The 25,560-nt window shown below is 35.5% G+C and overlaps 1 protein-coding gene across 2 annotated transcripts in view; it reads left to right on the top strand.

The window, feature by feature from the left end:
• The first annotated feature begins 3,481 nt into the window (after positions 1-3,481).
• SLK (STE20 like kinase) overlaps positions 3,482-25,560 on the top strand; it is a 74,410-nt gene continuing 52,331 nt past the window's right edge. For both annotated transcript variants that reach the window (XM_074233779.1, XM_074233778.1), the window contains exon 1: positions 3,482-3,793. In XM_074233779.1, the coding sequence (XP_074089880.1) occupies positions 3,644-3,793 (150 nt within the window). In that variant the 5' untranslated portion in view covers positions 3,482-3,643. The remainder of the gene's footprint in view (positions 3,794-25,560) is intronic.

Here is a 25,560-nt window from a genome sequence, read left to right as displayed (position 1 = left end):
TGAGTTCAAATATGACCTCAGACACTTAATAATTACCTAGCTGCATGAACTAGGGCAAGTCACTTAACCCCATTGCCTTGCAACCCCCCTCCCCATTAAATATATATATATATATATATATATATATATATATATATATATATACACATATATTATATATACATTTATATAACAAAGTTGTCTAAAAGTGATATGATTAACACTGACATAAGTCCATTTCCATCTCCTACCCTAAAAAAGAAGTCATAATGACAGAGTTCCTTACTACATGTGCTGGATAGAGGAAGAAGAGAATTGTTTCTTCTTTAAAGCTGTTGAGTATGTAGTTTTTTCTAGATCATTGACCAATGCCTTTTGATACCCCTTGCTGCCATCATAGGACCAAGGGTCCAATAAAATTATTACCCCTTTACCTCAAAGTGCACATTTTTCAGTGCTGAGAAATATACATTACCCAATTCAGTTCCTGGAATGGAGCACCCACAGGCTCATCCCTATGTATATTCCAGTCTATATACTCCAGTCTACTTTTCTGTATTTATTTTTATGTCACTTACATCTCTTCCAGAAAACTATTGCTTATAAAAGAGAAAAAAAGTTCAGTAAAATTAATCAACACATCATCCAAGTATAATATCATATGTAGTGTTCCATATCTACCATCCTCATTCCTTTCAAAGAAGGGTGAGAGCTGACTTGAATATTATGTTTCTGAGTGAATGACCTTTTACATTTTTTAAAAACTTATTTTTGAATTTTACAATTTTCCCCAAATCTTGCTTCCCTCCCCCCCACAGAAGGAATTTTGTTAGTCTTTACATTGTTTTTATGTTATACATTGATCTAAAGTGAATGTGTTGAGAGAAAAATCATATCCTTAAGGAAAAAAATATGAGAGATAGCAAAACTACATAATAAGGTACCAGGTTTTATTTTTAAATTAAAGCTAATAGTCTTTGTTCAAACTCCAGAGTTCTTTCTCTGGGTACAGATGGTAGTCTCCATCACACATAATCAAAAATTGTCCCTAGTTATTGCATTGATGGAATGAGCAAGTCCATTAAGATTGATCATCAACCCCATGTTGCTGTTGTGGTGTACAATGTTCTTCTGGTTCTGCTCATCTTATTCATCATCAGTTCTTGCAAATCCCTCCAGGATTCTTTGAATTCCCATCCCTCCTAGTTTTTAATTGAACAATAATGATCCATAACATACATATACCACAATTTGTTCAGCTATTCCCCAATTCATGGACATTCACTCAGTTTCTAATTCTTTGCTACCACAAACAGAACTGCTATGAGTATTTTTGTACAAGTGATATTTTTACCCTTTCTTTCATGATCTCTTCAGGGTATAGACCCACTAGTGGTATTGCTGGATCAAAGGGTATGCACATTTTTATTGCCCTTTGGGCACAGTGAATGAATTTTTATGGGTGTTATTATACTTTAGGTATTCAGAAGGATATTAATACTATGATTTCCTAGATGTCATAAGGGGAAAGAACTTTGTCTTCAATTCTTTTGTATCTACCAATATGTATTTGGCTACTATTCAAATTTTTGTGGAGGATAGAGCTACTAAAGGCTTAAATGAAATTTTTCTCTCTTTCTCCCTTGAATCCCTAAAGAATTTTGTTTTTACTTTTCTGTGGAACTTAATGCATTCTTCTGTACTTTCAAATATCGGTATTTTTACTAATGCACTTCTGTTCCTTCACAGGTGTTTATGATCAACCTCTCCAAATATAAGATTGATGTTAGACAAATTACATAGTCCAACTCCAGAGCTATACTTAAAGCCTTTTCAGTTTGGTAGTAACTTCCAATACTTGTTCTCTTCTGACATCACTGCTAAAAACCCAGGGTCACCTCTCCACAAGACAATGAAGCAATAAAAATAGAACTTTATCAATGGCATTACAGTCAGCCTTGACTATGGCTATCTGCATTCATGTTATTTCTCCTCCTGAGGTCTAAGATTCTTGATAGCAAGGGATCAAGTTTTATACTTTTTGTCAAGACACCTAGCATAGTGTTTTGTTTCCTTTAGAAGGCTTCTAAATACAGAACCCCACCCGCCCTATCTCTCTAGCTTTCCATCTCTCCCAAATTGGCCTTCTGCTCCTCCCTCAACAGAGTCCAATGCACTCATTCCTCTTCCTAGTGACTTTGCACCCCTTCATCTCCAGAAGAGTGCAATTAATTGCACACAGTCATTCCGTGTTTCTTAGCATCCCTCTCCTACTCCAAGACAGCCCAAGGATTACCTTGTGCTTGAAACCTTTCCTGATTCCTTCAATTGCTGACGTCCTCTTGCATTTACTGTTTTTATTGTCTTTATGCTGTATAGATTTCCCTCTGTACTTGTTGCCTTTACCATGAGACTGTGGGTCATTGTTTCTTCTTTCTACCTCTATCTTTAGTGCCTTGCACAGTTTCTGGCCCATAGTAGGCATTTAATACTGGTTGAATGATTCAAAATGTGAGGAAATAAGGGTTGGGATAAAATTTGGGGAAGTGGTTAAGATTTTTCTCAGTCCGGAACTCCTGGGACTTTAATCCTGAGATACGGGAAGTCACTTGAAGTTAGTCTGGCGCTCTGCCCTGTGGTGGGTAGGGACCCAAAAGGTCTCTAAATGTGCAAAAGTACTCTCAGACTGCAATATGGCTATAGCCCTACTTTGGAGGCTTCGCGACCAATCCTCGCCGCCTCTGGGATGAGGCGTCTTGGCCCGAGTCAAGGCTCTCTGGAAGGGCGGGGTGGGCCGGGCCAGGGCGCCATAGTGTTTGTAGTGGAAGCCTTTCACGCTTCTTAGGTCACTCCCCGAATCATCCTGATTGGGCGCAGCCGCTCCCCTCGGCGCCCCCGTCCCCGCCGAGCCGGGCCTCGGGCTCAGCGAGGCGCGGCCGCCGCAGAGCTCGCCCGGCTACGGTCCTCCGCGGCTGCCCCCGGTGCCTGCGTGCGCTCGCGCGGCCGGAGCGCGCGTGCGCGGGACCAGCCGGGGCTCGCCGCCGCGTGCGAGGGCGCGGGCACGCGCCCCAGGCCGGAGCTCTGGAGGCTGAGGAGGCGCCGAGGCGGTCGCGGCGGGAGCGCCGCCTGGGAGACTAGGCGGGCCGTTGGGAACCGCTCGAGGCCGGCGCCGCAGCAGCGGCGCCCGGGGGGCCCAGAGGGAAGGAGGCCGGCGCGTCGCCCCCGCCTCGCCTGAGAAGCCACCCTCCTCTGGTCGCCCGCTCTCGGGACTCGGCGTGACGCGGGCCTGCGGGCCGGTAGCCGCGGCGCCGGGACAGCTCGCCCCTCGACCCCCCGCCCCCAGCGGGCTCCTCGGGGTCGCGGGGTGGGGGACGCGGGCTCCCCGGTCGGGAGGCTTCCTCTGCCTTTGGACGGCCGCCTCCCCGCCCGCCTCGGAGGCGCCGCCTCCCCCAGGCTCCCCCCGGCGGGGGCCGGGACTTCGGGAGCGGGCCGCTCCTCCCCGGCCCTGCCCGGCCCGGCTGCGCGGAGCGGTGGGGCGCGCGGAGGGACCCCGATCCCGCCCTCCTGCCCTTGAGACCCGGGCGGAGGGGGAGGCTTGAGGAGAAACTTGAGCATTTTATCGTGGTTTTTGTGTAACTGGAGGGAGCTTTGCCCGGCAGGAAAAATGTCCTTTTTCAATTTCCGTAAAATCTTTAAATTGGGCAGCGACAAGAAGAAGAAGCAGTACGAGCATGTGAAGAGAGACTTGAACCCCGAGGACTTTTGGGAAATTATAGGTGAATTGGGGGACGGAGCCTTTGGGAAAGTGTTCAAGGTAAGAGCTTGCAGCGGGCCAGGCAGCCCCGGCCCCGGTCCTGGCCCTGGCCCTGGTCCGGCCCTGGGTCGACTTCAAGGACTGTCAAACTTGTGATTAAGAGCTAGTTAAGAAGCGGGCTCAGATGCTGGGCCCTCAATGTCTGCTGGGATGTGTTTTCATTAGATACAAAGTAGCAACCAGGTTGTGTAGCCTGTCACTTACCTGCCCCTGAAGCCCTTCTAATGAGAAATGAATCCTCATGCAGGACGTTTGGAGAACACAGTACTTTTGTCCCCGAGTTATTCTGGATGTTTGGAGTCAAACAGGTCGATTTTGATTCTGGATGATAGAGGAGCACCCAGCATAATCTTAGCTTGACACTTTTGGATCAGAATAATGATTTTAAATAAATTTTATTCAAAAGTCTATACTTCAATTCATTGACAAAAGCCTCTACAGAACTAAAGTTTCTGAAGGAAATTTTCCAGAAGAAACGAGTTTGCCAAACAAGCAGTCAGTTGAAGTTTAAAAATCTTTTAGGACAAGTTAAATTTTAAAAAGAGGTTTGAACTTTTAACCTTAAGTCGTAAATGTCAGCAACTTTTTTCTGGATTTTTGGAATCTTTTTAAAATCCTGAAGTCCAAGATTGTCATAATACTGGGATATAAGGGAAGTTTGGAACTCATGGCCAAAGTGTGATGCATAAGTTGGTATTTCCGATTTTCAAAGCTTGTTCCTTTGCCTGTGAAGAATGTGTCATTTGCGGCATCTAAAAGTTAGAAAAGGGATCTACTGCTTATTTAAGAAGGAGAGAGGTGGTTTGGGATGTGGGTGGGCGGGAGAAGATGACCAGAAGATCTGTAGTGGGAAGAACTACTGGCCAGCTTTGCTCCTCAATAGCTGTGTGTGACCTTGGGCTGGGCACTTCATCTTTCCAGGTTTAGGTGTCCTCATCTGTTAAATGTAGTGCTTGGATTAGACGGTCTCCAAGAACTCTCTCAGCGCCAGTAGTTTGATTTTTCTAACCTCCCTAGGGCAAAGGACTTGATTCCCTTACTTTTGCCATTTTGAATTCTTTAGGTAAAAGGAGGGTGATGGAATGGCCTGGATAACTTATTATAGCACAGGTATATCATGGTTTATACAATAGGCACTTTTAAGTTGTATTTATATTTATCTTTCAAATTTAATTTTCATAAGTTGTATTTGTCATATCTTTGTGCATTTGCTTTTAGCACACTGAGAAAATAGGGCATTAAAATTATTGTGGTTCCTTTAGGTTATAAGAAGCTTTTCATTTTCCAATGAGAATAAAGAATATTTGTTAATATTTTTATTAATATTTTGTTTAGGATCTTAGTTTTTTAAAAAAATATTCACAAATTCATTGATTGTTCATCTGAATGGGACTTGACCACAAAGTTCACCCCCCCCCAATTTTGCAAATAAGATGGGACAGGAAATAGGATAAGCAGATAGTGAACTATTTCACCAATTTCTCCTGCCACAGAAATACTGTTGAAGAAGGGGGAAACAGATGTTGAGGACAGATTCCTGCCACCCTAGCTTAATTGTTTTATTAGAAAATAAGTATTTATGACTGCTTTTATACTCTTAGGCACAAAGATAAAATCATAGGTAACATGCCATGGTTTATGCATTTAAAAACTACCCCAAATAGTCTCTCATTGTTTTTACTTCTATACCAAATTATTTCTTTTTTTCTCTTCCCCCTCCCTCATTCTTTGCCTCCTTCCTCTTTCTCTACCTCCCTTTCTCCCTCTTCTTGCCTGAAAAATCCAAATATTCCCCACTTTATATATTTCATTTACTTTTAACTTTATAATAAGATTTCAAGCTCTATGTTTAACTATTAAAAAATTTATTTCAAGTGATTTAGTGAATGATAGCTTAACTCTTTACATACTGATTAAGATTTGTTATGAAACTAATGGGCATATATATGTAGTTTTTTTAAGGATATCTAAATTTATTTTGCATGGTGATTTGTAATTTTTAAAAACAAATTCATCTTGGGATATATCCACATTTTAATGTAAAAAAAATTTTAAAAATTAATTTCCTTCCACATTTTTTTCTGAGGATTCCTACCCTTCAACTTTTTTTGTGTGAAATTTAGAAAAATAGGAAACATAAGGGTTATAAACCTCTTGGTGATGTTACTATATCATTTTCATATATTCTTACTTATTGATGATGGGGTATATCTTATTCTTGAGAAATTAATTTTTTGATATGTCCATACTGCATTATACACCAAGATGTCCTATTGTGATGACTTACTTATGTGACTTCTGCTTCATTTGACAACCAAGAAGAGAGAGACCATCTTTTGCATAGTATTATGGAGAAGGCAGACACTATTAATGTAAAACTTGAGTCTTCAAAATCCAATAAAATAAAAATTATATCCCATGAGAACAGTAAGGACTTTGATTATTAAAAACACAATTTTAAAATATACAAGATAAAGGAACTTATTTCATTCTTAAAGTTCTACTTTTTACTTAGATTCAGGGTTCTTTTATGTGGCTATTTGGAGCTTATATATATATATATTTTAGATTTTTCAAGGCAATGGGGTTAAGTGGCTTGCCCAAGGCCACACGGCTAGGTAATTATTAAGTGTCTGAGGTCGGATTTGAACCCAGGTACTCCTGACACCAAGGCCGGTGCTCTATTCACTGCGCCACCTAACGGCCCCTTATAAATATTTTTTAAGATTGCTGAATTTTTTTTTTTAAGCATGCGAGAAAACAAATTTGGCTTTATTTTTACATTTTTATTGTTTAATACAGTTAGATTATATAATCCTTGAGTTTCACTATTTCATAATTTTTTCTTATTTTTATATTATTTTTGAACAGATATTTCTTAAAAAACACCCAAGCAAACCTCTGTAGAAAGTACATTATTCTTCCCCTTCCCATTAAAAATAAAGCCATAAATTTAGCAAGATTATCAGTGATTTATAGAAGAAATGTTTTATTTAACTGTTATATTCTAATTCTATAACATTGACAATTGCATTTGACATGAATTTTGTCTGTTGATTTTGTTTACATTTTTGACTAAATGTTATATATTCTTTTTTCTTTATTTTCTATACTTAACATTATTTCATACAAGTACTTTTTGTTTCTCTTAATTCTTCACATTTGATATTCCTTAGTAATGGCAAAATAATCTTTTAGATTAATATGCATAATATATTCAGCCACTCCTGAATTTGGACACATTTTGTTTTCAGTTTTTATTTTTACAAATAATGCTGTTTTGTTTTTATTCATAGAAATATTTCTTGATGTCAGTAACTTCCTTGGGATATAGGCTTAGTAGTGTAATCTCTTAATTTTTCTTATGTAATTCCAGATCATTTTTCAGAATGGTTAAATGAATAAACAATTCTGGGAGCAGAGAATTGGTGGGCTTGTGTTACCACAGTCTTTTTAAAAATGAGTTTTTCTTTCTTCTGACAAATTTTCAAACATTGTAGGTTTACAGTAGTATCTTAGGGTTGTTTTTAATTAGCATTTCTTGGTTAATTAGTTAATTTGGACATTTTCAGGTAGTTAAAAGATAGTTTGTATTTCTTTTGAAAACTTTCATCTAGTCTGAACATTTGTCTGTTGGGGTTATTCTTAAAAAATTCATATCATTTCCCTATACAGTTTGTATGTCATACCCTTAGAGATATTTGATGGAAACATTTCTTTCTCTTTCTCTGATTTTAGTTGAGCTGATTTTATTTTGTGCAAGGTTTTAACTTCAAAAAAAAATTTCTTTTACTTTTTTGGTCACTGGTGGGGGGGCTTTTTAAATCTTCCCTACATTTTGTTTTGCTTGTACCTTTTTACATTTAGATGATACATTTGAGATATGCAATTAAAGATATAAAATGTCCTAAAAGCTTTTTAACTAAAATATAATCCACCTTAGTAGTATTTATGAAATAAGGTCTCATAGTGTTTCTTGAGGTTATTCTTGAGGAATGGTAGATTGCTTTGATTCATTTTCTAGGTTTTATCTAGATTATTACTGTAGTTATCCAGATTCAGTAATAATAATCCCTGACACTTCCATCCATCTCCTTTGCCATCCATATTCAGTCAGTTGCTAAGTCTTGTTGATGCTTCCTCCTCAACAATTTTGGTATCAGTCCGTTTCTTTCCATCCGTCCAATCACTAACTTGGTTCAGGCTTTTATCTCTTTCTGGGACAATAGAAATTAGTGTTATAATTGAACTTCCTTTTTAAAGTCTCTCCCTTCCTCCTCTCCAGTGAGTCCTCCACATATGAGCTATCAAAATAATGTTCTTAAGCTCTTGTTTTACAAGACTTAAGACTTGTTTTACAGCTCCCCCATCATATCAAGAAACTGCTGTGATTCCCTACTGCCTTGAGAATAAAATAAAGAATTCGCTATTCAGTCTGATTCTAGCCTACCTTTCTACACTTGTACCTTTCTCTCCTTTGTGCATTCTATGTTCTGATCTTTGGTGTACTTATTGTTCCTCATATATAACATTCCATATTTCCAGTCTCTGTACTTTTATAGGCATGTTCCCCATAGACTCCTTTCCACCTCTGCTTCAGAGAATCCCTAACTTCTTTCAAAGTTTAGTTCAGGTGGCATCTCTTAGGAAAAGATTTGTCTGATTCCCTTTGTAGTTAGTACTTGCTGATTACTTATCAAATGATCCTGTATGGCTCTGTATTTCTTGGCAAGTCAGGTCAATACCGTTGCCAATTTGTTAAGACCATAAATTTCACAGCAGCAGCTGATCTGCATTGATAGATGGAGTTTTCTTTCTGACAATTGCTTAGATAAAGAAATCAGAGGTTCAGAAGTGCAGTTAAAAAGAGGTCTAATAGTGGAGATGGTAGATATCTTTGCTTTACCCTTGATCATACTGGGAAAGCTTCCAATGTTTATCATAACTATTACTAGCTTTGGTATTATTAAAGTTTTATTGATGCTTTTGTTTTTATATCACAATCATTTTCTGAATGATCTTTCCCTCCATCAACCATGTCCCTTATACAAAGAAAAGCAGTTACACAAATCAGTCAACAAAACACCAAGTAACATTGTATGCAAGATTCTGTTCCTGTAGTTCTCTACTGAGACATGAATATCACCATCTGTTCTTTGGGATCAAGGTTATTCATTACAAATAATCCTAGTTCATCCACCTTTTTAGTATTGTTTCTTTTTATTTGCATTATTGTGTTAATATGCATATTATTTTTCTGGTTCTGCTTACTTCACTCTACATAAATTCATTCATATATGAGTAAATGAATGAATGTATCAAGCATAAGCACTGTGCTAAACATTGGGGAAAGCAAAACAAAAGTAAACTAGACCATCTTAGCTTTCAGAAAGCTTTCATTGAAATTGGAGAGGAGCACACATCACAGGGAGCTTCTTGAAAGAGGGGAGAAAGTTGATTCTGGGGCTCCTGCTTGGGAGAAGTCTGGTTCTGGGTAAGGATGGTGAAAACTCAATATTTAGAGTTCAGCATTTTAGGGGCAGAATCCAAGGCTTCAGCAGTTTCTCTTAATTTGCATATATTTTATGGTGCTTTGTTATATTTCATTTTTGTAGACAGTAACTTTTCTAGGTTTTTGCTACTATAAAAATTGCCGTTATGAATATTTTGTTAAATATGGGACCTTCCCTTTCATCTTTGACCTTAGCTATAAGCCCAGCACTGGGTTTCCTGTGTTTGAGCTGTTTAGTGATGTTTCTTTTGTAATTCCAAATTGTTTTCCAGAATGATTATATTACTTTGTAACTAGACCAAGAGTATATTAGTGTACTTCTTTCATAGTCTTGCCAAAATTTATCTTTTATATTTGTCATCTTTTCCAAATAGCTGTCTGTAAGGTAAAAGGCAGTATTGTTTTAATTTGCAACCACTTTTTGATTTTAGACAGGTACTTTTAGCAGAAAATGATAAAAAAAAAAAGGACAAAAAGTCCTTTTATGCCTGTCCTTTTTTAGTGCACATCCAACTGTAATATGTAGAATGAAGTTATTTTTTAACAATGTGATAGATTATAGAACTGTGCTTTTAATACAAATGGAAAAAGCCTTCAAATTATAGATGATTTAAATGTAATTTACTTGACAATATTATTTTTATTTTTGGTTAGGCAGCTATATGATGCATGGAGATAAAAGGGCTAGGCCTGGAATAAGGAGCACTGGAGTTCAAATAGTGATTGCCTCAGAAACTTAATAGATATGTGATCATGGCAAGGCATTTAACTTTTGTTTCCTCAGTTATCTTCATTTGTAAAATGGGGATAATAGCACCTACTTCCCAGAATTGTTGGAAAGATCAAATTAAATAATATTTATAAAGTACTTTATGAACCTTAAAGTACTATATAAATGGTAGCTATAATAGCTATTACATATCATTATTTAATTTTCCTTTTGTAAGTTTTAATTTCAGTTTTCCAAAGAGTTTTAAATTCTATTTATATCAATTTAAAAATTGATGTTGGGACAGCTAGGTGGCGCAGTGGGGCAGCTAGGTGGCGCAGTGGATAAAGCACTGGCCCTGGAGTCAGGAGTACCTGGGTTCAAATCCGGTCTCAGACACTTAATAATTACCTAGCTGTGTGACTCTGGGCAAGCCACTTAACCCCATTTGCCTTGCAAAAAAAAAAAAAAAAAACAAACAAAACCAAAAAACAATTGATGCTATTGGAAAATCATAATAGCTAAACAAGGGACCTTAGAACTGATTCATCTGTCTTCCTAAATGGCCTCTAGGAAGCTGTGCATCTTGCCCCAGATCATAGAACTGGTTAATGGTAGATTCAAGACTAGGACTCAGCTTTCATAAAGCATATTACACAGTTCTAATGCATTTTATTATTCAGGTTCAGTATTCATTAATTTGAATGTATCTTTGCAATTCCTGCGTATATGTGAAAACTTGGAAGTGTTCTTTTTTTTTTTTAGCTTATTTAGACTTAAGGGAAACCATCTAATTTACTATGTAGCCCCTCCCCCTCCTTCTTTAATAACACTTTTTACTACCCAGTAAAAGCCACTTCTGTCGAACATTTCTTTGCTCTCAAAGAAAAGCAGTTCAACAAAACAAAATAATGCAGGTTATTTTATATTTAAGTGTTAGCCTTTCATATGGTCATCCTTTTCATAAATATTGCCCTTCCTCCCATCTCTCATGTTCCTTCCTTTACAGGGTTTTCTTCTTTGTGTGCTTGATTTGGCTAAACTACTTGTACTGACTTTATCTTTGTACTGCCATCTGCTACTAAGGTGTCAAGAGTCCAAATGTCAATATCTGTGATGAAAGTAAAATTAAAAAAAAGAATGGCAAATCATTTTGTACACTATTACATGTCCTTTAGGTTTTATCTTAAAATACTCTTAACATGATAGTTCACCTTGATAATAGTGGTCTCTAATACCAAGCTTTCTACATGTTTGTTTTCCCTCTCACTATTTTGAGAGGTATTCTGTTTATAATCTTCCTCACCTTTTTTCTTTATAGTTTGCAAATGAGATTGTGGTCTAAACCATTGCTGTCCTTGATTGTCCTATCTCTTGGCAAGAAAATCAGATTTCTGAGTTTTTTTGGTCTCCTCGTTATGGCAGCTTTTTATATATATCTGTTAAACTTTTCTAGGAAATTTTGTTTTAAATCTTTAACTTTTAAATATTGCTTTTTTCAGGTGGGATTCTTTATCTGGAGTTTTGGGAACTTGCTTTTTTTTTTAGATTTTTTTTTTTTTTGCAAGGCAAACGGAGTTAAGTGGCTTGCCCAAGATCACACAGCTAGGTAATTTATCAAGTGTCTGAGACCAGATTTGAACCCAGGTACTCCTGACTCCAGGGCCGGTGCTTTAACCACTATGCCACCTAGCCGCCCCGTGAACTTGCTTTTGAAATACTCTTGACAAATATATTTCAAGATAATTGGTGTCATTGTAATCCTATATTGTGTATTTAGAAACTATTCTGAGTAAGTAGAGTATAGGCTTACATAAATGTTTATCTACATTGTCATAGTAAAGCACAAGACTGTTTTTAGAAGCAAAAGTGGAAAACAACTAAAAATGAATTAATGTAAATTAATTTAGTCAGGGTTAGACAAAAATCAAAAAGAATTAGATACCCAGATCTCTTTAATCTTAAGTTCTGATGTTGTACATCCATTTTTTCTTTGTCTCAAGATAAGCTCAGATCCCTTTTTTGTGAGAGCTTCTTGGATTACTCCAATTTATAATTGTCTTCTTTAAATTTCTCCATTAAATTCCTGCAACAATTTGTATCATCTTTTGATGAATTATCATGTATTGCCTGATGGCATTTCATATTTTGTTTTATTGAACTATTTATTGGTTTTTGCATTGATTTCTCTCTGACTAGCTCAATTGAAAATAGGAACTGAAGCTTATATTTCTTTGTATTTCCTAGAGCTTCTTGCATAGTGCTTTATAGATTGTTTGAACTCAACCGATATACCACTATTATTGTTTCACTGTATTAGACTTAAGAATAAATTAATATTTGTTATTCCATATTTTAAATATTTTTTGATTTTCCCAGTGTTTGTTTTATTAAATTAATAAGCATTGATCATAAAGTGGCATTAACTTTAAACTATTCTCATTCACTAAAATGATAAAGGAAATGCTGTAGATACGGTTTATCTTGATTTTAAGAAAGTATTTGATAGTGACTCAGAAATCTATCCAACTTCTTTGTCCTTTTCTCTCTCTTGAATTCTATCTTTCATCATGAATTGCCTTTTTTCTTTTTTGAATTGTCTACATATCTCAAATCAGAACTCATTATTACTTACAATTTCAGTTAATATTGAGGGTTCACTCATCTAGTCACCCAGGTTTAAAAGCTTGTCACACCTTGACCTGTCACATATTCAGTCAGTTGTCCCTTCTTGTTTTTACCTTTGTAGTATCTCTCGAATATGTGCTTCCCTTTCCACTCAACTAACACCTTAGTTCAGATTCTCATCCTTTCTCACCTGTGTCAATGCATTAATTGCCTGTTTCCATGTTTTCCTTACTCCATACTCCTCTTCATGCATTATGCAGTCTAGCCATTTTGATCTTTTTGCTGTTCCTCATGTATGCTGCTCTAGATCCCATTTCTGTTCTTTTACAGTGATGATCCCTCATGTTTAGAATGCTTCTCCATGACTTGAAATTTTGGTTTCTTTCAAAAGCTGGCACAAGCTCCAGTTTCTTTATGAAGTCCTTTAGATCCTCTTCTAATGACATTCATTCCAAAATTTCCTTTTAATAACTTTTTATGTTTGGGATATATCTGTATGAAATTTTGTGTAGCGTGTTTGTGTATTGTTTCCCCCTCTTATATTGTAAGGTCCTTGAAGGAAGAACTATTTAACTTTTTTCCTTGTGTCTCTAGTATCTAACATAGGACTTGCATCATATAAGCACTTGAATGAATGTTTGTTGATTGAGTTTGGAAAAGGTGGAGAGATTTGGGTTAGAAATAATACTGTTGGAGAGATTCATAAGGCTTAAATGCTGATCTCAAAATGTAGTAATTTTTGGTTCCATACCACTACAATTCTACAAGTGAAATATTCCCAGATTTGAGTTTTGGCCTTTATAAGTAAACATTTTTATTGATGATTTAGATATAGGGATAGATGGTAACCTTAATTTCCAGATGATAGAAAGCAAGGAAGAATTGGGCTGGAAAACTTAATTGCATCCAATTAAGTGAAATTTAATGGGGGATAAATGTAAAATATAGTTGGGTTCAAGAAATTATCTTCATTGCAAAAGGTGGGGGAGGACCTTGCTAGATAACAATCTGATTTTTAGTAGACAGCAGTCTCAGTAAGAGCCAGTAGTGATGTTGCCACCAAAAATATTGCTATCTTGGGCTGCATAGAAAGATATAACTTTCAAAAATAACATGGTGCTAGTCTGAATTCTCCTCTATTTTGCCATATTGGATTTAGTTCTGGGACAATGATAAACTGAGAATATTTGGAGAAGGGTATTCAGAAGCTATGTCTTAAAATGCTTTCCAGCATTGTCTTAGTTCTTTTGGCTGCTTCACCACACTATTGACTTTTAATCTGAGCTTGTAGACCACTAAACCCCCTCAGATTTTTTTTTCAGATTGTCCTTTTCTACTTTCTCTATGATGATAGCAAAGAAGTAGAAAAGGGGGCACAGGCAATTAAGAATCATGCAGATTTTTGTTTTGTTTTGTTTTTAAAGACTGTGATCATGTTGGGACCACATGGGATTTCAAAGACCATTTTGTATTTTCTTTGGTGAATTTCTGAATTCAAATAATTCATCACCTAATAAGTCAGGATAATGAACTGGACTAGTCCTTAGAGCGTAGACTGTCTTCCTGGAATAACATTTGACTAAACACAGATGGGTCAAAAAATTTATAGGTATATAGAATTATAAGCTACTTCAAAAATTGAGATGAGGACTATTCCTTTAAAAATATTTTCAGGAAAATTATTGCTTTTCAGTGGTCAATTATTTAAATTTAGTAGACCTCTTTTGACTGAAATTTAATGAAAGAATAGATGAATTTGAAGAATAAATGTTAATTTGCCTTTTCATATTCTAAACATGAAACTCATGCCCATCATCCCTAAAATCTACACATTGTTGGAGGAACTGAATCATATTGATTATAAGTGAAATCAGGAGATAAAAGAAAGTTGTATTTAAATGAAGGGATCAATCACATTATCTTGTAGTGCTCATATGTAGCAGTAGTGAAAAATCATCCAAAAATAATTGTAGTTTGTGGACCAACATTGTCAGAGAGGTATGGAAATTCCATGAAGAACCCCAAAATACTCCAAATAAGTCTAAATATACTTTAATACTTGATTTAATTTGAGGTAGATATAGGGGAGAATGACAAGTACATATTTCGGAAAATTTGGTTTAGAATTTGGAAGGTGTTAAATATGGAGAATACTAAACAGTATCACAAAAAGTGTAATTATTTTTATCTATTTATATATTTAATTCCTTTCAGTGAATTGTGACTTAATATAATCTTAATTCTATTTAGAGTAATTTATTTATTTATTATTATTATTTTTAAGGCTTTTGCAAGGCAAATGGGGTTAAGTGGCTTGCCCAAGGCCACACAGCTAGGTAATTATTAAGTATCTGAGGCCGGATTTGAACTCAGGTACTCCTGACTCCAGGGCCGGTGCTCTATCCACTGCACCACCTAGCCGCCCCAGAGTATTTTAGTTAAAGAAAGATTTTATTTATTTTGAGTTATACAATTTTACCCTTATTCTTGCTTCCCTCACCCCACCCCCCACAGAAGGTAGTCTGTTAGTCTTTACATTGTTTCCATGGTATTAATTGATCTAAGTTGAATATGGTGTGTGAGAAATCATATCCTTAAGGAAGAAAAATAAAATATAAGAGATAGCAAAATTACATAATAAGATAACTGTTTATTCTAAATTGAAGATAATAGTATTTGGTTTTTGTTCAAACTCCACAATTCTTTCTCTGGATACAGATGATATTCTCCATCGCAGATAGCCCAAAATCATCCTTGATTGTTGATGGAATGAGCAAGTCCATCAAGGTTGTTCATCAATCCCATGTTACTGGTAGGGTGTACAATGTTTTTCTGGTTCTTCTCATTTCACTCAGCATCAGTTCATGCAAACCTTCCAGGTTTCCCTGAATTCCCATCCCTCCTGGTTTCTAATAGAACAATAGTGTTCCGTCAGACAGACACACACACACACACACACACACACACATCACAATTTGTTAAGCCATTCCCCAAATGAAGGACATTTACTTAATTTCCAATTCTTTGCCACCACACATAGGGCTACTATGAATATTTTTGTACAAGTGATGTTTTTATCCTTTTTTCATGGTCTCTTCAGGGTATAGATCCAGTAGTAGTATTGCTGGATCAAAGGGTATGTACATTTTTGTTGCCCTTTGGGCTAATTCCAAATTGTTCTCCAGAAAGGTTGGATGAGTTCACAGCTCCACCAATGATGCATTAGTGCCCCAGATTTCCTACATCTCTTCCAACATTGATCATTTTTCTTTCTGGTCATATTGGCCAGTCTGAGAAGTGTGAGGTGGTACCTCAGAGGTGCTTTAATTCTCATTTCCCTAATACATAGTGATTTAGAACAGTTTTTCATATGACTATGGATCGTTTTGATTTCCTCATCTGTAAATTGCCTTTGACTATTTGTCAGTTGGGGAATGGCTTGTTTTTTGAAAATTTGACTCAGTTCTCTGTATATTTTAGAAATGAGTCCTTTGTCAGAAATACAAGTTATAAAAATTGTTTCCCAATTTACTGCATTTCTTTAGATCTTGGTTACAGTGGTTTTGTCTGTGCTTTTTAATTTAATGTAATCAAAATTAGCTAGTTTGTTTTTAATGATGTACTACATGTCTTCCTTGGTCATAAACTGCTTCCTTTTCCATAGATCTGACAGGTATACTTCAGAGTATTTTTTAAGTGAAGGATATGATTGTTTATTTAGATTCCTAATGACTTAAGCCTTCAGTTTTTTTTATGGGACCATCTTTTTGCATGTGTTTGTACCATTAAACCCTTTAGTATTATGAAAATGGAAAAATTATAATCTTATGTAATTATGAATTGGGCTTCTAAATAAAGCATTTAAATATATTTTTATGCGTATGAGTTGCAGAGCACATTGTGTAGAAGCAAGAAATTGAATTAATATGTTTGTATTTTTTTTTTTATTATTTAAAGCAATGGGATTAAGTGACTTGCCCAAGGTCAGACAGCCAGGTAATTATTAAGTGTCTGAGGTTAGATTTGAACTCAGGTCCTCCTGACCCCAGGGCCGGTGCTCTATCCACTGTGCCACCTAGCTGCCCCCAAATTGAATTAATATGTTAAAGTAAAATCTAATTATTCAGGAAAATCAGATTTATGTAACATATCTTGAGAAGCATTTTTGGACAATAACTTCATGGACTTTAAAGGGATGATTTTTAAAATGCTGACTTTTTTTTTCCATGATAGGGTTTATGATCTTCATTAAGGAATTAAAGGAATTTGTTTTACTCACAACCATTGATCCAGGAGAGATAATATGGCCACAGATTTCTTAAGAATTATTGTTGAGGCATTTATATTCTCTAACTCCTCATTGATTGAATATTGTTACACTGTTTGCATAAGACTTGGCATTATGTTGATTTCATTTATAGTCTAAGCACCTCTGGTCTTTTATATCATGATCTTTGTCTTTCTAAGACAGTTTGTTCTAATTCTTCATTTCTCCGACAGTTCAGTATTTCCATAGAATTTTTATTTTAGTCTTTAAAAATTGTCAACACTAATTCAAAGTAATGCATTCTAACATTTTTCCTACTTCATAATTTTTCTTGGTGTTTTATCTTAATTCTGTTAATATCTTATGGGGTGTTTTTTGTTTTAAACAAGTATTCATGTTAGAATTCTTTTTTCCTCCACTTATCCCCATTTGCCTTGCAAAAACCTTAAAAAAAAAGGAATTCTTTTTTCCTTCCCTTCCTTTCTACTTCTCCCTGTATTCATGTGCTTCTAAGCCTCCATAAAATATTTATCTATAACTATATTGCATATAACAGAGACACACATACAGACACCCCCCATACCCCTACACCCCCTTCCTGTCAATATATCATCTGTATTGATGTCCTTTGCTATTGCCTCCCTTTTTCCAATCTTTGATGAAGACATGACCCTTCTCCTTGCCAAGACCAAGGTCTTTTTATCTTCTTTAGCAGATTGTCTATACTGTTGCTTCTCTTTCTTCTATCTTCACTTTATCTCTGTCACTTCTTCTTCAGTCTCATTCCCCCTTTCCCCCATACTGAAAATAATCTCTGGAGACCCTATTATCCTTGCACAATACCCTTTAACTTTCTTTCTCTTTTTAAACAAACTGCTTGAAAAATCTGCATATTTTCCTTCTACTTCCAATCCTTTTCGTTGATTTCTCACCTCATTATGCAGCTAAAACTGCCACCATAGTTACTGATGATCTATTAATTGCCACATCTAATGACCCTTTAAAATTGATACTTATTCTTTATCATTCTCCAGCATTTGATATTGTTTGCTCATGCTTTCCTATCTACTTTCTCTTCAGTATTCTCTCCTCTTTGGACTTTTGTGATATTGCTCTGTTTTGGTTCTCTTTCTACTTTTCTAATGGTTCTTTCACTGGATATTATTCATGCCTTACTTCCTTAACTATGAGCATACCCTGATATTCTGTTGGGATCTCATTTCCCATTTTTCTAAACCCACTCTCACACTTGGTAATCTCATCATTTCCCATAGTTTTAATTATCGTTTTTATTTAGATTACTTCTAAATCTATTATTTCTATCCTCATTGTCTCCTGAGTTCCAGTCTCAAATTTTCAACTGTTAGATATTTTGAATTGAATGTCCCATAGACATCTCAAAATCAACAGCTCCAATACCAAACTTAATATTTTCCCTCAAACCCACTCTTTTACCCCCCCCATGTTTAATTGCAGAATCTTAATTCTTTCTCCATTCTGTCTCTTTTCTTTCTCCATTCTGTCTCTTGAATTTGTACCCTTCTCTTACATGGATTCAACTGTAGTTTAAGTCTCATCAAAAGTTCTTTGCCTCATTTCTTTCTCCAATCTAATTGATCTTATATATAGCCATGAAAATGGTCCTCCAGATGCAGGTCTGACTGTCATCCATTTTACTCATTAGATTTGAGTGACTTTCCATTATTTCTAGGATCAGATATAAAATTCTACTTGGCATTGATTGCTTTTCACAATCTGGTCCTATCTTATAAATTATGCGATCTGGAAAAATTGAGTGTTTTCCTGTTCCTTACATATACTCTACTTCCCATTTCTGTACTTTTGTACTGGATATCTCCAGTTCCTGGGCTACATTCCCTCCTCACTTTGACCTCTTGGAATCCCACAATTCTGTCAAGATGTGGTTTAAGATCCACCTAGCATATGAGGCCTTTCCTAATCTATTGAAGTTGCTAAGGCTTCTCCAGGTTATCTTTTATCTGTTTTATATAAACCTTTCTAAGTCTTTGTTGACACTTCCATTAGAATGTAAGCTCATGTTAAGGAAGCCCACTTGTTTCATTTTTATTTCTGTATACCCAGTTCTTAACCTTGTGTCTGGAACATAATAGTGCTTAGTAAATGTCTGCTGATTAATATATCTTTGTATTTCTTTGGAATTATTTTGTATTGAGCATAAATTTATGCTGGATATTAGCCATCTTGGAAATTACAAGTCTTACTCAGTAATTTTTTATTCAATTGCAGTAGATACTAATTTACTGTGCTAGGTGTTTGGGAAATACAGCTTTGAGTAGTATATGATCCACTAGCCCTCATGTGACTTGCAATCAAGTTAGAGCATAATTATAGATAACTATGATTACAAGAAATTATAAAGGTATATTATAAAGAAATTATAAATTATAAAGGCAAAGTGCCATATGAGGGACTTACAAAGGGAAAGGGGAGGTCACCACTAGTGAAGGCCAGTTGGGTGGTTATTATATGAGATTGAGGACAGAGCTTCATGAAAGATGTGACCTCTGCTTTGGGCTTTAAAATATGGATACTAACTCATCTCATGAAGGCACAAGAAAAGGTGGGAAGGTTCTCAAAGTGTTGGTTTTGGAGTAGAGTCACTTTATGGAAGGCCTTAAATTCTAGGTAGAAGAGTTTGAATTTACTTATTGACAGTAGGAAACACTTTAAGATTTTTGAACAAAGGAATGCTATAATCAAAATAGTTATAAGACTTGGTTTTAAGTTGTTAAGGAAGCTATTGTAGTTAATTAGGCAGGTGGTAATGTGGGCCTGAATTAGGGTAGTGACAGAAAGACAGAGGGGATGGATTAAAGAGATTTGAAGGAAACAGGACTTGACAACTGATATGAAAGCTAAGTAAGAGAGAATAGACAATAGCTCTGTTTCAAAAATGGAAAACTGAGCAAATGGTGGTAGTACTGAAGTTAATGAAGTCAAAGGATAGTCACTTCTGTGTTAAATATAATATCAGTTTTAGACAAATTGTTATCCAGGTGAAGATGAAAGCCTGGAATTTACAAGTGGTCAGGGTTAGAAGTAGAAATTGTTAGAGGTGATAATTGAAAAGCTATGGGAGTGAATACTGAGTATACTATAGAGACAAGAGTGCCAAAGGCAGAACTTTGATGAATCTCCACTTTAAGTCAGAAAGAAGGGGAAGATCCATTAAAGAAGGCAGAGGATGACTGCTCAGAGAATTAGAAGAACTAGATGGTTTTCTGCAAAATCAGTTCAGTAGTTTGGAGTATTATTCAGTGGTTAGTAGTACGAGATGCTACAGAGATGTCCAGGAAGATGAGGACTTCAAAATGTCATTATTTGGTTAATTATAAGCTCATAACTTAGGATTCATATTATGTTTCTACTTAACTCTTTTTCTGTTTCAAAAGTTTTAGTAAAAATAAAATCATCCACAATTACCAGATAAATTATCTCTTATCTTAGCCTCTTTGCATGATCTACTAGAAGTAATAGGAGCAGTGTACTCACAGTCAGAAGAACAATGAATTTCAAACCTCTGACACTTATAGATACGTGACTCTTGTTAAATCACTACACCTGTCTTAAACTATATTATATTTTTATCTCTCAAATGGGTTTAATGATAATACATATATCAACAATAGAACTTTTGCAAGTAAGGAACCTTAAAGTTGTCATTTGTCAACAGTCAGCAAGTATTTATGTGTGTATTAGGGATCAGGAACTGTACTAAGTGCAGGGGATACAAAGAAAGGGAACACATGTTAATTTGTTGTTGTCATTTTAGTGGTATTCAACTCTTTGTTAAGTGTCTCAAGCTAGATTTGAACTCTGATAGATGAGTCTTCCTGATTTCAGGTCTCACACTCTATGTCATCTAGCTTTCCCTTTCATTTGAATGAGGAGACTAAGTATATACAAGAAAAATACAGGATATGTAGGTGACCCAGTGTCTACAGTGCCATGAGTCCTCTTTTTTTTTTAAATGTAAGTCCTCTTCTTGAGGTTCAAATATGACTTCAGATATTTAATATCTGTGACCCTTTGCAAATAAATTATGTAATCCTTTTTGCCTCAGTTTTCTCATCTGTAAAATGAGCTGGAGAAGGAAATGGCAAACTTCCAGTATCTTTGCCTAGAAAAGCCCAAATGGGGTCACGGAGATTTAGACATGTCTGAAGTGACTGAACAACAAAGATATATAAAGAGTAGATGGAAAAGTCATAGCAGATGAGAAGACCACCAACATCTAGAGGGAGCAGACAGAAACAGTCTCCTGCAGAGAGTAGGATTTGACCCTTCTTGAAGGAAGCTGTTCCTGTTAAGAGGCAAAGGTAAAGCTGGGGAGAACTCTTGAGGAGTAGTGTATGCAGAGGCGTGGAGGTAGATAATGGGAGTGTTATATTTGAGGAACAGCAAGTACATCATTGTATCTGAACCATAGAATATCTGTTAGAAGACTGGAAAAGGAGGAGCCAGGTCATGAAGGTCTTTAAAAGCCAGAGGAATTTCTATTTGATTCTGACAGTCGTAGAGATTTGTTGAGAGAGAGAGGGTGAGTATATGTGTGTGTTTGTGAGATGTGTATATAGGAAGATGAGTTATATTTTAGAGCTTGTGATGGCTGCCAGAAAGATGTATTTAGAATATTACTGTAGAAATAATTTCATTTATTATTTTGGATTTTATAAAATAATCTAGTGGTAAGATATATTTGTGTCCTTTTTATTTTTTGTTTTCTTTATTTTAACTTATATCCTGTTCTCATTTGAATATCTTTTTCACTTCACTATTTGTAATAGAGCTATTTTATTAATAATGTGGCTCTTACTTTGGTTGATGTTTATCTTAATTGATCAATAATTATTCTTGGTATAGATAACTAGAGTTATACAGCTAAGTATTTTATTTAAATTAATAAAAAATTTAAAATGTATTATAAGCTGTAATTAATAAAATTAGATTGAGGAGCCTACATTTTGCTTATTTGGGTAATTTTGGTAAAGTTATGGATACATAATACTACATACTGTATTTGATCAGAGAGGTGTTTTATTTTTTGTTTTTTTTTTTTTAGTTTTTTGCAAGGCAAATGGAGTTAAGTGGTTTGCCCAAGGCCACACAGCTAGGTAATTATTAAGTGTCTGAGATCCGATTTGAACCCAGGTACTCCTGACTCCAGGGCCGGTGCTCTATCTACTGCGCCACTTAGCCGCCCCAGAGAGGTATTATTTCAAGTGAGACTTTTAGAACCTTTTCTCATATCAAATTCCATGAGGAATATGAAAAAATAAGAAAAGGACCTCACAGGATTATTGTAAGGGGAGGATTCTGTAAATCTTAAAGTGTTATTTATATAAATATTGTCAGACTTTTAAAGCATATGGCAGTGTTTAAGAAAATGCCATCTTCAAGAAAAGATTTCAGTCACTAGAAAACTGGTACTGTTACTTTATTTGTTACACTTCAAGTTGAATTATTTTAAATTTTTATAATTAATACCACTTTCAGGGCATGCTGCTAAGTTTTACAGTTTATTTGCATTTTTCAGAAAGGTTCTCCCTCTAAAGTAATTTCTCTTAGGTAAATTAGTATGGTTTATCATTTAAATTTATTTTTGGGTATAGGAATAGGCTAATAGTTTTGTTTCACTGTGTAATTAGATATCTAGAAATAATCTTTCATGTTTAATTTATTAGTACTACAATGAGGTTAGTACAGGTGATATACAGTGGTAGTACAGGAAGGTTTAATTTTCACTCTACTTTAGAACATGAAACTAATACAAGCAATTCAGAGGAAGACCCCTCCCCTCATAGTCACAAGAAAAAAAATTTGAAGGTCGTCACAAGAAAAAAAATTTGAAGGTCTTAGATTTCTTTTTGTGGGTTCTAAGTTGTTTAAATTTGCTAAGTTATGTTGATTTTTGAGAATGAAGCATTATAATTAAAGTTTTAACATGATCATTTTAAAGTCCTTTTTTTCTCTTTTAAAGTGAAAACCATACTTTCCTCTCAAATTAATATCTCAGTACATTGGTTAGAATTTTATTCATTTTACTTATAGGAAGAATATTTATAAAATAAGTGTGAAAGATATAGGGTAACTTGTTAATAATTATGTTGAGTTTCAGATTTTTTTTCCATTTTCTTTGCTACCTACTCCCCAAGACAACAAGCAACTTTCTCTTAATTTTTTTTTTTTTTTAGTTTTTGCAAGGCAATGGGGTTAAGTGGCTTGCCCAAGGCCACACAGCTAGGTAATTATTATGTGTCTGAGGCTGGATTTGAACTCAGGTACTCCTGACTCCAGGGCCGGTGCTCTATCCACTGTGCCACCTAGCGGCCCCAACTTTCTCTTAATTTTTATAGAAAGTTTGGTTTCTAAAATTATAGGTACAAATCTTGTTGAATGATTAAATTATTTCAGGTGCTAAGTTAGGTTAAGGATGTACCAAAGATGTAAAATTTTAAATTTATATTTAACAGTCATACAAGATTGTATCTTTGGTCTATCTTAATCAATGAGTATTTTAGGATACATTAATTTCCAGGAAGTAGTAGTTTGGTTTTTTGGCATTATTTATTTGTTGATTTTCTGGAAAAACTACCTAATAATTAGAACTGTCTTAAAGTAGAATGTGTTATTTCAAGAGGTGGCAAATCTGAATGGCCACTTATTAGGTATATTAATTTTTTAAATTTATTTGATTTTGGGGGGTTACATGTCAAGTTTAAACTCTTTCTCTCTATACTTCTCCACCCTGTGCTAGACAGGGTCACCCAGACATAGACAGAGACAGAGAGAGATATAACTATATCTCTCTCTATATATGATTGTTATAGATATATAGATATATGTGTTATAAACCATATTATGCCTACTTCTATTTATTGGTTTTTTTCTCAGAAGGTAGATAACAGCCTCCTTCATAGATTTTTTTTGCTGATTTGAATATTTCTAATATTCAGAATAACTTAGTCATTCAGTTATTCCTTGAACAATAATGCCATTACTGTAGCCAAGGTTTTCTTATTTTTTCTCATTTCATGCTTTTCTAAAAACATATTTTTCTAAAAATCAACCTGCTTATTATTTCTTGGAGCACAGTAAGAAGTATTCCATCATAATCCTATACTTCAGCTTATTTAACCATTCCCCAATTGGTGGTCATTCTTCAATTTTCAGCCCTTTGCCACCACAGAAAGAGCTGCCCTAAATATTTTAGACATAAAGGTTATTTTCCTTTATCCTTGTTCACCTTGGGAAGCTGACCTAATACTGGTATTTGCTGGGTTAAAATGTGTCACGGTTTTATGACTCTTTGGGCATAATTCCAGATTGCTCTCCAAAATGATTGAATAAATGAATAATTTCTCAGTTCCACCAACAATGTATGTGTCCTGATGTTGTTCACATCCCCTCTATCATTTGTCATGTCCCCCTTCTATTTTAGTTAATTGGATAGGTGTGATTTTTCTCAAAGTTGTTTTAATTTTGATTTCTCTAATCAGTGATGATTTAGAGAATTTTTTTCTTGTGACTAAATATAAATTTGATTTCTTCTGAAAACTGCCGGTTTATATGCTTTGCTGTTTTGTTGTTCAGTTATTTGGTTGTATCCTGCACATGTGATCTCATTTGTTTTTTTTTTTTTGGCAAATATACTGGAGTGGTTTGCAGTTCATTTTACAGATGAGGAAACTGAGGCAAATAGGATTAAGTGACTTGCCCAGGGTCACAGGGGCTAATGAGTGTCTGAGGTCAGTCAAGAACTCAGGTCTTAGGGGTGGCTAGGTGGCAGTGGATAAAGCACCTGCCCTGGAGTCAGGAAGTGCCTGGGTTCAAATTTGGTCTCAGACACTTAGTAATTACCTAGCTGTGTGGCCTTGGGCAAGCCACTTAACCCCATTTGCCTTGCAAAAACCTAAAAAACAAACAAACAAAACAAAACAAAAAATATATTTCCATTTGGGTGGCTAGGTGGGGAAGTGGATAAAGCACCTGCCCTGGAGTCAGGAGTACCTGGATTCAAATCAGGTCTCAGACACTTAATAATTACCTAGCTGTGTGGCCTTGGGCAAGCCACTTAACCCCATTTGCCTTGCAAAAAAAAAACCTAAAAAAAAAAGAACTCGGGTCTTCCTCATTTTAGCACTAGCACTGTATCCCACTGCACCACCTAACTGCCATATCATATCTTTTGAGCATTTATCAGTTGGGCAATGACTTATATTCTTATAAATTTGACAAAATTCTCTATATATTTAAGATGTGAAACTTTTATCTGAGAAACTGTCTAAAAATTTTCCTCTATTTTTTAAAATTTCTAATCTTGGCCAAGTTGGTTATATTTGTATTAAAAATTTAATGTAATAAAAGTTTTCCATTTGTCTGGCATATATTATGGTGGGGATTTCTTTTCAAGTACGGGCTGAGACCTTGAGATAGTCTCTGAGAGCCCATTCAACTCTGGAATCCTGGGATTCTTTGATTCTTTTGTTATGAATTATAAAGTATTTTATTTCTATATAGATTAAGCTAATATTCGAGTACATTTTCCTGAAAGACATGAATTGTATACATGAGACACATGAAATATTTTGTTTCTAATTTTTCTTTTA

The sequence above is a fragment of the Macrotis lagotis genome, chromosome 4 (genome assembly GCF_037893015.1).
Source record: "Macrotis lagotis isolate mMagLag1 chromosome 4, bilby.v1.9.chrom.fasta, whole genome shotgun sequence".
NCBI lineage: Eukaryota > Metazoa > Chordata > Mammalia > Peramelemorphia > Peramelidae > Macrotis > Macrotis lagotis.
This window is presented reverse-complemented; position numbering and strand designations above follow the sequence as displayed.